This window comes from Oncorhynchus mykiss, chromosome 29, assembly GCF_057628025.1.
Source record: "Oncorhynchus mykiss isolate SJ-2025 chromosome 29, ASM5762802v1, whole genome shotgun sequence".
NCBI classification, from domain to species: Eukaryota; Metazoa; Chordata; class Actinopteri; order Salmoniformes; family Salmonidae; genus Oncorhynchus; species Oncorhynchus mykiss.
Window position 1 is genome coordinate 34,334,286 of NC_143050.1, and position 16,826 is coordinate 34,351,111.

The 16,826-nt window shown below is 41.6% G+C and overlaps 1 protein-coding gene across 1 annotated transcript; it reads right to left on the minus strand.

The window, feature by feature from the left end:
- Positions 1-3,018: 3,018 nt before the first annotated feature.
- Positions 3,019-5,987, minus strand: LOC110509678 (proteinase-activated receptor 3). The gene is made up of 2 exons (XM_021590701.3): positions 5,608-5,987; positions 3,019-4,906 (listed from the first exon to the last, which is right to left on the minus strand). Exons 1-2 carry the CDS (start codon positions 5,672-5,674, stop codon positions 3,825-3,827), a joined length of 1,149 nt encoding a protein of 382 aa, XP_021446376.3. The 5' UTR covers positions 5,675-5,987; the 3' UTR covers positions 3,019-3,824.
- Between the last annotated feature and the right edge of the window lie 10,839 nt (positions 5,988-16,826).

Genomic DNA, 16,826 nt, shown 5'->3' on the forward strand with positions numbered 1-16,826 from the left:
CATCTCTAATCTAAAATCAAATCTAGAGTCGGCTTTCTATTCCGCAACAAAGCCCCCACTCACGCCGCCAAACTTACCCTAGTAAAACTGACTATCCTACCGATCCTCGACTTCGGCGATGTCATCTACAAAATAGCTTCCAATACTCTACTCAGCAAACTGGATGCAGTTTATCACAGTGCCATCTGTTTTGTTTCTAAAGCACCTTATACCACCCACCACTGCGACCTGTATGCACCTAGTCGTCTGGCCCTCGCTACATATTCGTCGCCAGACCCACTGGCTCCAGGTCATCTACAAGTCCATGCTAGGTACAGCTCCGCCTTATCTCAGTTCACTGGTCATGATGGCAACACCCACCCGTAGCATGCACTCCAGCAGGTGTATCTCACTGATCATCCCTAAAGCCAACACCTCATTTGGCCGCCTTTCCTTCCAGTTCTCTGCTGCCTGTGACTGGAACGAATTGCAAAAATTGCTGAAGTTGGAGAGTTTTATCTCCCTCACCAACTTTAAACATCTGCTATCTGAGCAGCTAACCGATCGCTGCAGCTGTACATAGTCCATCGGTAAATAGCCCACCCAATTTACCTACCTCATCCCCATACTGTTTTTATTTATTTACTTTTCTGCTCTTCTGCAGACCAGTACCTCTACCTGTACATGACCATCTGATCATTTATCACTCCAGTGTTAATCTGCAAAATTGTAATTATTCGCCTACCTCCTCATGCCTTTTGCATACAATGTATAGACTCTTTTTTTTCTACTGTGTTATTGACTTGTTTATTGTTTACTCCATGTGTAACTCTGTGTTGTTGTCTGTTCACACTGCTATGCTTTATCTTGGCCAGGTCGCAGTTGTAAATGAGAACTTGTTCTCAACAGGCCTACCTGGTTAAATAAAGGTGAAATAAAATCAAATAAAACATTTAGAATAAGGCTGTAACCTGAATACTTTCCGAATGCACTGTAAAGGGTTATGTTTGGGGCAAATCCAATACAACCCATTGCCGAGTAGCACACTCTATATTTTCAAGCATAGTGGTGGCTGCATCATGTTATGGGTATACTTGTAATCGTTAAGGACCGGGGAGTTATCAGGACAAAAAAATCTATGGAATGGAGCTAAGCACAAGCAAAATCCTAGAGGAATATCTGGTTCAGTCTTCTTTCCGCCAGACACCTTTCAGCAGGACAAAAACCTAGGCCAAATCTACACTGGAGTTGTTTACTAAGAAGACAGTGAATGTCCCTGAGTGGCCAAGTTACAGTTTTGACTTAACTCTTTTGGGATAGGGGGCAGCATTTTCACTTTTGAATGGATAGCGTACCCAGAGTGAACTGCCTCCTACTCTGTCCCAGATGCTAATTTATGCATATTATTATTAGTATTTTATAGAAAACACTCTGAAGTTTCTAAAACTGTTTGAATGATGTCTGTGATTATAACAGAACTCATATGACAGACGAAAACCTGAGAAAAATCCAACCAGGAAGTGGTAAATCTGAGGTTTGTAGTTTTTCAAAGCTTGGCCTACCGAATACACAGTGTCTATGGAGTCAAGTTGCACTTCCTACGGCTTCCACTAGATGTCAACCGTCTTTAGAAACTGGTTTGAGGATTCTACTATAAAGGGGGAGCTTATGAGACCTATTTGAGTCAGTGGTCTGGCAGAGTGTCTCGGGCTCGTGACGCGCGTTCCCGACAGAGTTAGCTCTCGTTCCATGGCTTTTCTTCAGACATAGGAATTCTCCGGTTGGAACATTGTTGATGTTTTATGTTAAAAACATCCTAAAGATTGATTCCATACATCGTTTGACTTGTTTCTACGACCTGTAATGGAACTTTTCGAGTTTTTGTCTGGACGAAGTGCTCGCGCCTCATGAAGATGGATTAGTGGGCTGAACACGCTAACAACAAGTGGCTATTTGGACATAAATGATGGACTTTATGGAATTGTATTGAACAAATCAGTCATTTACTGTCGAACTGGGATTCCTGGGAGTGCATTCTGATGAAGATCTGATGAATATTTATAGTGTTATTTCTAACTTCTGTTGACTCCAAAATGGCAGATATTTCTCTGGCTGGATTGGGCTCTGAGCGCCGTTCTCAGATTATGCTTTCTCCGTAAAGTTTTTAAAAAATCTGACACAGTGGTTGCATTAAGGAGAAGTCTATCTTTAATTCTGTGATTAACAATTGTATCTTCTATCAATGTTTATTATGAGTATTTCTGCAAAATCACTGGATGTTTTGGAATCAAAACATTACTGCACGTAACGCACCAATGTTAACTGAGATTTTTGGATGTAAATATGCACATTATCGAACAAAACATTTGTGTATTGTGTTACATGATGTCCTATGAGTGTCATCTGATGAAGATCATCAAAGGTTAGTGATTCATTTTATCTATATTTCTGCTTTTTGTGACTCCTATCTTTGGCTGGAAAAATGGCTGTGTGTTTTTTTGACTTGGCGGTGATCTAACATAATCATGTGTTGTGCTTTCGCTGTAAAGCCTTTTTGAAATCGGACACGATGGGTTGATTAACAAGAAGTGTATCGTTCATTTGCTGTATTGGACTTGTTAATGTGTGAAAGTTACATATTTCGGAAAAATATTTTTGAATTTCGCGCGCTGCCTTTTCAGCGGAATGTTAGCGGAACGCCTGCCCTAGAAAGGTTAAATCTCATTGAAAATCTATGGCAAGACCTGAAAATGGTTGTCTAGCAATGATCAACAACCAATTTGACAGATCTTGAAGAATTATGAAAAGGATAATGGAAATGTTGCACAATCCAGGTGTGGAATGCTCTGAGAGACTTACCCAGAAAGACTCACAGCTATAATCGTGGCCAAGGTGAATCTAACACATATTGACCTAGCGGGTTGAATACTTATCTAATCAAGATATACTAGTGTATTATTTTTCATGAATGTTTTACACATTTTAGAATTGTTCTTCCATATTGACAGAGTATTTTGTGTCGATCTTTGACAAAAAAAATCACAATTAAATACATTTTAATCCCACTTTGTAACACAACAAAATGTGGAAAAAGTAAAGAGGTGTGAATACTTTCTGAAGCCACTGTGTTTACATTTGAAGTACATCTGTAATATATGTTGGAATGTATACATTATTTGGCCAAATGTTAATATTTCACATGTATCCTTAAAAACATTTTTAATTTTTAAGGTTTTGTAAGTAGACAACACATACAATAGGCATATATAGGCCCACACACACACACACACACACACACACACACACACACACACACACACAGAATTCCAGTCCGGTCTACTCAGAGTCCCAACATTGATACAGTAGTTGACGTTCCTCTCTCTCTCCCTTCCAACCGAAGGGTCCCGTTTATGACTTGCCAACAACAAATTGCCAATTGACTCATTCATCCCCTCTCCTCTCCCCTGTAACTACTCCCCATGTCTTTGCTGTAAATGAGAATGTGTTCTCAGTCAATTTACCTGGTAAAATAAGGGTTAAAAAAAGAAAAAAAAGTCACACACAGATCTAAACCGATTTCACATATGAAACTGGATCTGAGATGAGAAACCTCACTGAGATCCATAACTGTCTCAAACTGTGATCCAGTTTCTGGCCTTATCTTCCGATAGTCAGTCACATAGTTGAGATCTAGATTGAAGTGGCTGATCCAAATTTAGGCCTGATGTTGCGGTCCAAATTCTAATCCAGGTTACGTCAAATTCAGGTGGGGATGCTCATGGTCTTCCCCTTGAAGACCATGGAATAAATGTGGATTATTTTGTACTTTTGTTCCGGATTAAGATTCAGGTGGAGATGCTCAGAGTCATGAAGTGGAGTTTGGATCCGGTTGATTTGGACATAAGGAGGAAGAGGAATGGGTCCAGGCAGGCATGCAGACAGCACAGACACACTGCCACATTGAAGTAGCCGTAGAAGCTGTCCTCTTCACCCGCCAACAGACGCACATAATGCAGGAAGTGGAGGGTCCCGGCGGGGCCGAAACATGCCACAAAAATCACAAACACCAGCGAGCTAGCCTTGACATACAGCGCCCAGTCGTGGTGTGAGTGGTTGAGTTCTCGGACTATCCGTGCATAACACACAGCTGTGACCAACAGCGGGACTAGTAGACCCAGAAAGGTCAGGCCCAGTTTGTAGTAGAGCAGAGGAGCATGGGAGCTGTAGTCCAGTGGAAGAACATCATGGCAAGTGGTGAGGCCTAGCTGAGGGAGGTGGTAGCTCTGCCGGACCAGGAGCTCGGGTATGACAGCAGCCCCAAACACCCCCCAAACAACCACACTGGCCCAGGCGGTATAGGCCCTCTTGGGGAGGCTCTTGTAGAGAAACGGGCGCACCACGGCCAGGTAGCGTTTGACGCTAATACAGGCTAGCGTGTGTGCCGAGCAGTACAGGTTGCCGTAGAAACAGGCTGTGACGATGCGGCAGGCAATCTCGCCGAACACCCAGTGGTTGCCGTGGAGATGGTAGTGGGCCTTGAAGACGAGGGAGAGGAGGAGGAAGAGGTCGGAGACGGCCAGGCTGCAGTAGAGGATGGCCGACGACACCCGCCTGACTTCGGTGGCCACGGCGGACAAGATGGCGATGTTGGCCGGGATCCCCACGACAATGGCCAGCATGTAAAAACTGGGGATGACCCACCTGCTCAGGGGGCCGGCGAGGTACGCCGCTGTGTCGTTGCTTAGCAACCACAGCGCCGGAGGGGTAGGAGCAGAGGCAGTGGGGGGGCCAGAATAATGGGGTGCTTGTTGTGTCTGTGTCTGTTGGCAGGCATTAGGGAGAGAGACAGACTTTAACTGTATGATTTTTCCTTTAAATGTTCTGGGATTTACAGTGATGTTCCACTTGGATTTCTTGGCCCTTTTCCCTGGGGAAGTACATGAAGGGGGGGAGACATTAGGATTTGGTACCATAACAACACACTGAAACTACAGGCTATTCAAAACAGCGTTTGTTGTTTGTTTTTCACGTCCGTATTCATTTATTTGGTTAACGGCGTTCATTTCCATAGGGATACATAACATGTGACGGTAAATAATTGAAAGAGAGAAATATGCAGGAAACAAAACACTGCGCATTTGTTTTTCTAATATCCTAAAGCATACAGTCAATTTAGTAAAGTTAAGGTATTTTGACATGTAATGACTTAGTTGAATAACTATGGAAATGAGAAGAGCTGCTAACATGGAATGGCCTCCGCTGTAAGTCAAAGGTGTGGTATTCAAAGTAACATGCGGGAACACATGACAAGCGTGTGAGTCAGGAGAGATAAAGAAACCTCTATCTGTACAAGGTAGATTCATCAAATCTTACACAATGCTTTAGTGATTCACATAACTACTGTGTAAAGATGTGCAAGTTACTGCAACAACAAAAAATAAGGATTTCATAGTGCTAAACATGCATTCAATTCTGCTAAAAAAACTTGATAAATCCCACAGTTGGAAACAAAAAAGGGAACAAGCATCTGTACTAAACATTTCCTAAATTATTAGATTAGCATTTTAGTTTCGACGTCTTTCAAGAATTATTACTTTTTGATCAAATGTTGTCAATGGTTGTCTTTACCTTTGGATTGAAATGTCACATCCAGCAAAAGAAAAGAAACCAATGAAAATAGCAAAAGTTTCCCCATTGCCAGAGTTTGTCCGGATAGATAGTCCTTTGAAATAATCAACTTTAGGTATCGACAATATGGGCAGATCGTTCCTGATGTCCGGGCAGGTCACATCTCTGTCAAGAAGTCTCTCTGTACTTCCATCAAGATTTTCTCAGTGAGTTAAACCAGAGAGAGGAAGGCGGAGCAATGGGCTGTAGAAAAGTATTTGGCTGAGCTATGTCATCCTGGCAGCACACAAAAAACCTGCCACAACCTGTTTGAGCCTAAAGAGCTCTTTTGAAGACGTTGCATTTCTAAAATACAGTACCAGTCAAAAGTTTGGATACGCCTACTCCTTATATCATTTTTATTTATTGTTATTGTAGAATAATAGTGAAATAATAGTGAAGAAATCATAACTAGGAAATAACACATATGGAATAATGTAGTAACTGAAAAAAGTGTTAAACAAGTCCAAATATAATGTATTTTTAGATTCTTCAAAGTAGCCACCCTTTGCCTTGATGACAGCTTTGCACACGCTTGACATTCTCTCAACCAGCTTCACCTGGAATTATTTTCCAACAGTCTTAAAGGAATTTCTACATATACTGAGAACTTGTTCGCTGCTTTTCCTTCACCCTGCGGTCCAACTCATCCCAAACCATCTCAATTGGGTTGAGGTTGGATGATTGTGGAGGCCAGGTCATCTGATGCAGCACTCCATCACTCTCCTTCTTGGTCAAATAGCCCTTACCCAGCCTGGAGGTGTGTTGGGCCATTGTCCTGTTGAAAAACAAAAGATAGTCTTAATAAGCGCAAACCAGATGGGATGGCGTATCGCTGCAGAATGATGTGGTAGCCATGCTGGTTAAGTGTGCCTTGAATTCTAAATAAATCACAGACAGTGTCACCAGCAAAGCACTCCCACACATCACACCTCCTCCTCCATGCTTCACAGTGTGAACCACACATGCGGAAATCATTCGTTCACCTACTCTGCGTCTCACAAAGACACAGCGATTGGAAGCAGAAATGTCAAATTTGTACTCATCACACCAAAGTACAGATTTCCACCGGTCTAATGTCCATTGCTCTTGTTTCTTGGCACAAGCAAGTCTCTTCTTCTTATTGGTGTCCTTTAGTAGTGGTTTCTTTGCAGCAATTTGACAATGAATGCCCGATTCAGTCTCCTCTGAACAGTTGATGTTGAGATCTGTCTTTTACTTGAACTCTGTGAAGCGTTTATTTGGGCTGCAATTTCTGAGGCTGGTAACTCTAATGAACAAGGCAAATGGTGGCGACGTTGAAGAATCTCAAATATAAAATAGATTTTGATCTGTTTGACACTTTTTTGGTTACTTCATGATTCCATATGTGTTATTTCATAGATTTGATGTCTTCACTATTATTCTACAATGTAGAAAATTGTAAAAAAATTAAGATAAACCCTTGAATGAGTAGGTGTGTCCAAACTTTTGACTGGCACTGTACTTTCGTTGCAGTAGAGTACTTCAAATATCTTTGGGCTATCAAGTTCATGCTACTGCTGCCAGCCTAATTTTCGGCTGCTGAATAACTGGTCTCGCAACGTCCACTATAAGCAAACACCACCCTTTAGTGGTAACCAGTCAATCCCTGTCATGTGTCCTTTAGAAAACATTATTTTGCCTGGAGTTGTGCCAACCCCTCAGTGAAGCTTTATTGATGGGAATGGCGTTTACACCTGCTAAAGGAGCAGAACTATGACACTTTTTTTTAATAGATCAGATAATAAAAAATAAAAAAAGGTCATTAAGAGAACTACTCTATTGGCGTACTGATCAAGTCACTTGAGCTATTTAGTCAAACAGGGGGTAACACTCTAGTAAACTTCCGTTTGATGTATGGTCTTACCTTAGTAACACTACTCCTAATACTGAATCATATACAGTGAAATATATGACGAGGTAAAATGACACACATTTCTGTCCATGTTTCCTGTGTGTCAGTGAGGCCCTTCAGTGACTTTTTCAGCCAGCACATGTGACTGCAGAGCGAGGAAGGAAATGCCTGTCTGAAGCTGATAAGCCAGTCTGAACAAGAGCTGTTCTGCTCATATTTTTACATATCTTTACACGTCATCTTCACATATCTTCTGAGGGAACTGTTGCGTTTAGCCAACAAAAAGCCCCCTGCTCTAACTATAGGAGGCAATTAGACAAAAACAATCATGTTTTTACAGATCACCAAAATAGAAGTCTAGAATAAGCCCGCTGATCTAGAATGTTGTATTTATTATTTTCTTTTGCATTTTTGTTATTTCTCTGTGAGTTTCCATCAGGCCCCAGCAGCTCGCAGGTGTGACCTTGTGGCACGTCTTGTTGTTCCTGTGCCTCTGACCCGCAGGATGCTAGCTGACAGGAAAGAGATGAGTCTATTCTAGTCATGTCTGAATGACCCTACCAGAGAGACCCAAACACCACTGTCCTGTAGACATTTCTGAGACAAATGATTCTCACATGTTTACAGACAGTGAATAAATACAGTATTTTGGGTGAATACTGTAGGACATGGTGGTGTAATTGATATATGACTGGATTGGGTGAATACTGTAGGACATGGTGGTGTAATTGATATATGACTGGATTGGGTGAATACTGTAGGACATGGTGGTGTAATTGATATATGACTGGATTGGGTGAATACTGTAGGACATGGTGGTGTAATTGATATATGACTGGATTGGGTGAATACTGTAGGACATGGTGGTGTAATTGATATATGACTGGATTGGGTGAATACTGTAGGACATGGTGGTGTAATTGATATATGACTGGATTGGGTGAATACTGTAGGACATGGTGGTGTAATTGATATATGACTGGATTGGGTGAATACTGTAGGACATGGTGGTGTAATTGATATATGACTGGATTGGGTGAATACTGTAGGACATGGTGGTGTAATTGATATATGACTGGATTGGGTGAATACTGTACAACATGGTGGTGTAATTGATATATGACTGGATTGGGTGAATACTGTAGGACATGGTGTAATTGATATATGACTGGATTGGATGAATACTGTAGGACATGGTGGTGTAATTGATATATGACTGGATTGGGTGAATACTGTACAACATGGTGGTGTAATTGATATATGACTGGATTGGGTGAATACTGTACACATGGTGGTGTAATTGATATATGACTGGATTGGGTGAATACTGTACACATGGTGGTGTAATTGATATATGACTGGATTGGGTGAATACTGTACAACATGGTGGTGTAATTGATATATGACTGGATTGGGTGAATACTGTACACATGGTGGTGTAATTGATATATGACTGGATTGGGTGAATACTGTACACATGGTGGTGTAATTGATATATGACTGGATTGGGTGAATACTGTAGGACATGGTGGTGTAATTGATATATGACTGGATTGGGTGAATACTGTAGGACATGGTGGTGTAATTGATATATGACTGGATTGGGTGAATACTGTAGGACATGGTGGTGTAATTGATATATGACTGGATTGGGTGAATACTGTAGGACATGGTGGTGTAATTGATATATGACTGGATTGGGTGAATACTGTAGGACATGGTGGTGTAATTGATATATGACTGGATTGGGTGAATACTGTAGGACATGGTGGTGTAATTGATATATGACTGGATTGGGTGAATACTGTAGGACATGGTGGTGTAATTGATATATGACTGGATTGGGTGAATACTGTACACATGGTGGTGTAATTGATATATGACTGGATTGGGTGAATACTGTAGGACATGGTGGTGTAATTGATATATGACTGGATTGGGTGAATACTGTAGGACATGGTGGTGTAATTGATATATGACTGGATTGGGTGAATACTGTAGGACATGGTGGTGTAATTGATATATGACTGGATTGGGTGAATACTGTAGGACATGGTGTAATTGATATATGACTGGATTGGGTGAATACTGTAGGACATGGTGTAATTGATATATGACTGGATTGGGTGAATACTGTAGGACATGGTGGTGTAATTGATATATGACTGGATTGGGTGAATACTGTAGGACATGGTGTAATTGATATATGACTGGATTGGGTGAATACTGTAGGACATGGTGGTGTAATTGATATATGACTGGATTGGGTGAATACTGTATAACATGGTGGTGTAATTGATATATGACTGGATTGGGTGAATACTGTAGGACATGGTGGAGTAATTGATATATGACTGGATTGGGTGAATACTGTAGGACATGGTGGTGTAATTGATATATGACTGGATTGGGTGAATACTGTAGGACATGGTGGTGTAATTGATATATGACTGGATTGGGTGAATACTGTAGGACATGGTGGTGTAATTGATATATGACTGGATTGGGTGAATACTGTAGGACATGGTGGTGTAATTGATATATGACTGGATTGGGTGAATACTGTAGGACATGGTGGTGTAATTGATATATGACTGGATTGGGTGAATACTGTAGGACATGGTGGTGTAATTGATATATGACTGGATTGGGTGAATACTGTAGGACATGGTGGTGTAATTGATATATGACTGGATTGGGTGAATACTGTAGGACATGGTGGAGTAATTGATATATGACTGGATTGGGTGAATACTGTAGGACATGGTGGTGTAATTGATATATGACTGGATTGGGTGAATACTGTAGGACATGGTGGTGTAATTGATATATGACTGGATTGGGTGAATACTGTAGGACATGGTGGTGTAATTGATATATGACTGGATTGGGTGAATACTGTAGGACATGGTGGTGTAATTGATATATGACTGGATTGGGTGAATACTGTAGGACATGGTGGTGTAATTGATATATGACTGGATTGGGTGAATACTGTAGGACATGGTGGAGTAATTGATATATGACTGGATTGGGTGAATACTGTAGGACAAGGTGGTGTAATTGATATATGACTGGATTTGGTGAATACTGTAGGACATGGTGGTGTAATTGATATATGACTGGATTGGGTGAATACTGTAGGACATGGTGGTGTAATTGATATATGACTGGATTGGGTGAATACTGTAGGACATGGTGGTGTAATTGATATATGACTGGATTGGGTGAATACTGTAGGACATGGTGGTGTAATTGATATATGACTGGATTGGGTGAATACTGTAGGACATGGTGGTGTAATTGATATATGACTGGATTGGGTGAATACTGTACAACATGGTGGTGTAATTGATATATGACTGGATTGGGTGAATACTGTAGGACATGGTGTAATTGATATATGACTGGATTGGGTGAATACTGTAGGACATGGTGGTGTAATTGATATATGACTGGATTGGGTGAATACTGTAGGACATGGTGGTGTAATTGATATATGACTGGATTGGGTGAATACTGTAGGACATGGTGGTGTAATTGATATATGACTGGATTGGGTGAATACTGTAGGACATGGTGGTGTAATTGATATATGACTGGATTGGGTGAATACTGTAGGACATGGTGGTGTAATTGATATATGACTGGATTGGGTGAATACTGTAGGACATGGTGGTGTAATTGATATATGACTGGATTGGGTGAATACTGTAGGACATGGTGGTGTAATTGATATATGACTGGATTTGGTGAATACTGTAGGACATGGTGGTGTAATTGATATATGACTGGATTGGGTGAATACTGTACAACATGGTGGTGTAATTGATATATGACTGGATTGGGTGAATACTGTACAACATGGTGGCGTAATTGATATATGACTGGATTGGGTGAATACTGTAGGACATGGTGGTGTAATTGATATATGACTGGATTGGGTGAATACTGTAGGACATGGTGGTGTAATTGATATATGACTGGATTGGGTGAATACTGTAGGACAAGGTGGTGTAATTGATATATGACTGGATTGGGTGAATACTGTACACATGGTGGTGTAATTGATATATGACTGGATTGGGTGAATACTGTCGGACATGGTGGTGTAATTGATATATGACTGGATTGGGTGAATACTGTAGGACATGGTGGTGTAATTGATATATGACTGGATTGGGTGAATACTGTAGGACATGGTGGTGTAATTGATATATGACTGGATTGGGTGAATACTGTAGGACAAGGTGGTGTAATTGATATATGACTGGATTGGGTGAATACTGTCGGACATGGTGGTGTAATTGATATATGACTGGATTGGGTGAATACTGTAGGACATGGTGGTGTAATTGATATATGACTGGATTGGGTGAATACTGTAGGACATGGTGGTGTAATTGATATATGACTGGATTGGGTGAATACTGTAGGACATGGTGGTGTAATTGATATATGACTGGATTGGGTGAATACTGTAGGACAAGGTGGTGTAATTGATATATGACTGGATTGGGTGAATACTGTAGGACATGGTGGTGTAATTGATATATGACTGGATTGGGTGAATACTGTAGGACATGGTGGTGTAATTGATATATGACTGGATTGGGTGAATACTGTAGGACATGGTGGTGTAATTGATATATGACTGGATTGGGTGAATACTGTAGGACATGGTGGTGTAATTGATATATGACTGGATTGGGTGAATACTGTAGGACATGGTGGTGTAATTGATATATGACTGGATTGGGTGAATACTGTAGGACATGGTGGTGTAATTGATATATGACTGGATTGGGTGAATACTGTAGGACATGGTGGTGTAATTGATATATGACTGGATTGGGTGAATACTGTAGGACATGGTGTAATTGATATATGACTGGATTGGGTGAATACTGTAGGACATGGTGGTGTAATTGATATATGACTGGATTGGGTGAATACTGTAGGACATGGTGGTGTAATTGATATATGACTGGATTGGGTGAATACTGTAGGACATGGTGGTGTAATTGATATATGACTGGATTGGGTGAATACTGTAGGACATGGTGGTGTAATTGATATATGACTGGATTGGGTGAATACTGTAGGACATGGTGGTGTAATTGATATATGACTGGATTGGGTGAATACTGTAGGACATGGTGGTGTAATTGATATATGACTGGATTGGGTGAATACTGTAGGACATGGTGTAATTGATATATGACTGGATTGGGTGAATACTGTAGGACATGGTGGTGTAATTGATATATGACTGGATTGGGTGAATACTGTAGGACATGGTGGTGTAATTGATATATGACTGGATTGGGTGAATACTGTAGGACATGGTGGTGTAATTGATATATGACTGGATTGGGTGAATACTGTATAACATGGTGGTGTAATTGATATATGACTGGATTGGGTGAATACTGTAGGACATGGTGGTGTAATTGATATATGACTGGATTGGGTGAATACTGTAGGACATGGTGGTGTAATTGATATATGACTGGATTGGGTGAATACTGTATAACATGGTGGTGTAATTGATATATGACTGGATTGGGTGAATACTGTACAACATGGTGGTGTAATTGATATACTGTCTAATTAGAGGACTACAGCGACACTTGGCGTTTCCCTGACAATAGAGGGTGTAGGTAGTGAGTCTCAAAGACCCTCCCCGTTATTGATTAAGGTTCATATGTTCTGCTGCAGATATTGTCTGATTGCTGATATCACCAATAAGCCAAGGATTGACAAGGAACAAGGAACCTACCCCGACAAGGGCTAGTCATTAAAACGCACATGTTTGTAACACCCATGATATTACTATTGACCGGGGAGTTTCGCTATTTACCACTTCGTCAGTTATCTGATGTTGATTTTGGTTTTATTATATTATTACACAACATGGCATGGATTATGTAGATCTTGATTATGTAAATCTTTATATTAATTGGACTGCGTTTCCGTAGAGATATGACTGGGTTTGGCCTGGCTTGATTTTAAGGACACAGCTAAGTATCTCCAACAGAGGGCAGTGTTGCCCAATTGGCTTTTTATTAAGGCTGGCTACAAACTGATAGCTGTTTCAATGATGCGCCATCCATGTTGGTCACCACTGTGTCTCTTTCAGTGGCAGACATAATTGGTCAATTTGGATGTTTTCCCAGTGCTACCCAATTCCTGGTAGTCTAGCTGGTCATTATGTGCCTGTTATATAAACGTATTTAGATCTGGGCTGCGTCTCAAGACAGGAGAGTTATCCCCCAACTAAAGTATGCCAGGGAGCTAAGCCCTCTGGCATACGTGACAGCGTTAGTGCAGGAACAGGTTCTATCACAGCTGTCCAAGTGTCTGAGCTCTGTAGAGGGCAGTGAACAAGGACAGAACCCGAGGGAACTATCTATAGGGAACAGCTTTCTGGAATGGAACGCAACACTGGCCTCGTGCCATAGAGTTAACCCCTGTGCTCTGTGTTGTCGTGGTCAGTTTCCTGCCTTCTCCCTTAGCAAGAATGAGCTGGTGTTAGTGTGGAATCCGTTAGTGGCCTTCTGAGCAATGTGACCCAAACACAGGGTACTGTTTTAAAGTTCTATCTGCACCTTCAGTAGAAAGAACAGAATATGACGTAACACACACATGCAAGCGCCACACACAAACTAAAAACCCATGAACTGAATACATAACATTACTGTGATAAATGCAACACATTTTGGGGACAGTTCCACCTCAATGAAAACCCTAAAGTTTCCCTAATAAGTAAAGCATGAGGCGGTCGAAAGTGAGAGAGTGTGCATTGCTACTGTAGTGTTAATGTGAGTGAGTGTGTGTATGTGTGTGTTCTTGTTTGAACCCGGGGTGTGTGGTTCTGTGTTTTCACTGCCTTCTCACTGTCCCAGGGTAAATGATCCATGCTTTCCCTCTCCCTCCCACACACACTCCTATTCCATCACCCCACACACACACACACACACACACACACACACACACACACACACACACACACATAACCTTTCCCTCAGCCCTCACACAGCACCCCTGAATAGTCCCCCATACAGCCAGGCCTAGCTCAACATGATCTGATAGATGAGGATTACAGGTGCAGGAAACTGCTTCAGCATGTCTCTGTTATTTCAGTTTTTTTAGGAGTTTGTAAAGTGTTAATATTTCAATAATTTCACTGTAAATTGTACAAGGGTTTCTTGAACATACGTCTTTCGAAGAGGGCACAAGGCGAGACCCAGATGCAGACACAGGAGGCAGATGGTTGGAGTCTTAGATGTTTATTCATCCAAAAAGGGGTAGGCAGGAGAATGGTTGTGTACAGGCAAAAAGTCCAAACCAGTTTTGAGTCCAGTAAGTACCGAAGGGCAGGCAGGCAGAAAAGTCAGGCAGGCGGGAATGGAGTCCAGAAAACAGGCAAGGGTCAAAACCTGGGTGGACTGGCAAAAGAGAATAGAAAAAGGAGTACAGGAATAACAAAAAACACGCTGGTTGACTTGATAAACATACAAGACGAACTGCCACAGAGAGACAGGAAACACAGGGATTCATTTCACGGGGGAAAATAAGCGACACCTGGAGGGGGTGGAGACAATAACAAGGACAGGTGAGAGAGATCAGGTTGTGACATTTTCTCTCTCTCTAATTCTGGATAGCCATCTTTGTGAACATCTGCCTTCCTCTATCATTAGAGGAGTGTTCAGGTCAGATTGCTGTAAACCACTCAGGCCCGATGTGGCCCAGGCCCAGTGCAGACAGTAGCTGTTCAGTACTGTAACTTCAGCAAAATGTTAGGATTGGTTGAACTGGCCTTTACACCTAATGTCCTGTCTCTAGCTGAAAAATGTCATGTGATCTCCGGGAAATAGAGGAAACCCAAACCCATGAAACAAAGACACCACCCTAAACGCACGCACGCACGCACGCACGCACGCACGCACACACGCACACACGCACACACACACACACACACACACACACACACACACACACACACACAGAGAGAAGACAGGCTGTCTGTGCAGAAAGCTCTGTCTGGCCACAATAGCATCATAGTTAATCTGCCTCTCTAGACAGGAAGGACATTAACAGATAACACCAGATGGACCCGGGTGCTGCTGTAGGTCAAAGTTTGACTATCCAGCCTCTTCCGTCAAGAACCATGTTTTTCTTACATGTTTACTTTGTAACTGTCTGTCGCCTAGTAACTTTTCCCAGCAGTAGTGGCAGTTATCATGAAAATGTCCGATCTGAGAATCCTTAACCAAACTGGAAGGCAGAACCCACCTACTGTTACTCAACTATAAGCCATCCCTATGAGTTAATTGCGAACCAGATTCCCGGTAGTGTGTCTAGGGTCACAGTTACATTCTGGTACAGTGACTTTATTGCAAATACTGATAAATAAAATTAAAATAGGACAACTATTTTGTGTATGCCACAGATAATGACTATAAGAAGTCAAATATTTCAACATTGTTGTGCATTTCTGGCCAGTTGCCCTCCTACGGCATTTTTGTCATTTCCTTACTACGCTGAGAAATAATCATTTGCTTACATTCTGTTCAATCCGTCAGACTGAAGTTGAGACTTTCAGTAACTCCACAGCGAAAATAAGATTAGCACGACTTTGTCACACTGAGACAACATGAGACATTCTTATCCAGAGTGCGCACACTGTTATACTGGTCCCCCATGGAAATACGAACCCACAACTCTGGAGTTGCTAGCGCCCTGCTCTACCAACTAAGCCACACGGGAGCCATATGAGACATCTTTGTATATTACGTACAGAAAGGCCAAGGTTAAGGCTTAGCCTTACACAGCTACTTCAGTAGTGGACTCAATCCTTCACGGTCAGACTGTTACGGCAACTTTCCAAATAAAGAAATTAGAAGGAAGGCGAAAGAGAGAGTTGTGGTACTTTGTAATCAAAGGCTTCGTTCCAATGTACTGTACTAGCATACCACTTTAAGGCACCCCCAGTACATCGCTCCATTTTAAGAGCCAGTAGGTCTACTATGGATATTGGAAAATAGCCTTGCCACGCCTCCAAAGCCAAATAGACTTCTGCAAACAACAACAGGGTAACCACTAACCAGTGTCTAAGTAAAAGTCACACAAGCGACTTAGTCACTTATTAACTTTGATGTAATCAATGAAGTCATCTGTGGATGTGGATTAGATGGACTGGATGGAGGGTGGACTCTGACCTGTGGATAGAGCGGAGGCTTATGTTACCCTACAAGGAGAATTTAGTCATATCCAGTGCAGGCTGTGCTGCAGTGCAGTC

Bases quoted from the DNA above. Each gene is read 5' to 3' on its own strand.
- LOC110509678 (XM_021590701.3), bottom strand. From the start codon at position 5,674: ATGGGGAAACTTTTGCTATTTTCATTGGTTTCTTTTCTTTTGCTGGAT. The intron at 4,907-5,607 runs GTAAAGACAACC...GTACTTCCCCAG, and splicing joins TGTGACATTTCAATCCAAAG to GGAAAAGGGCCAAGAAATCC.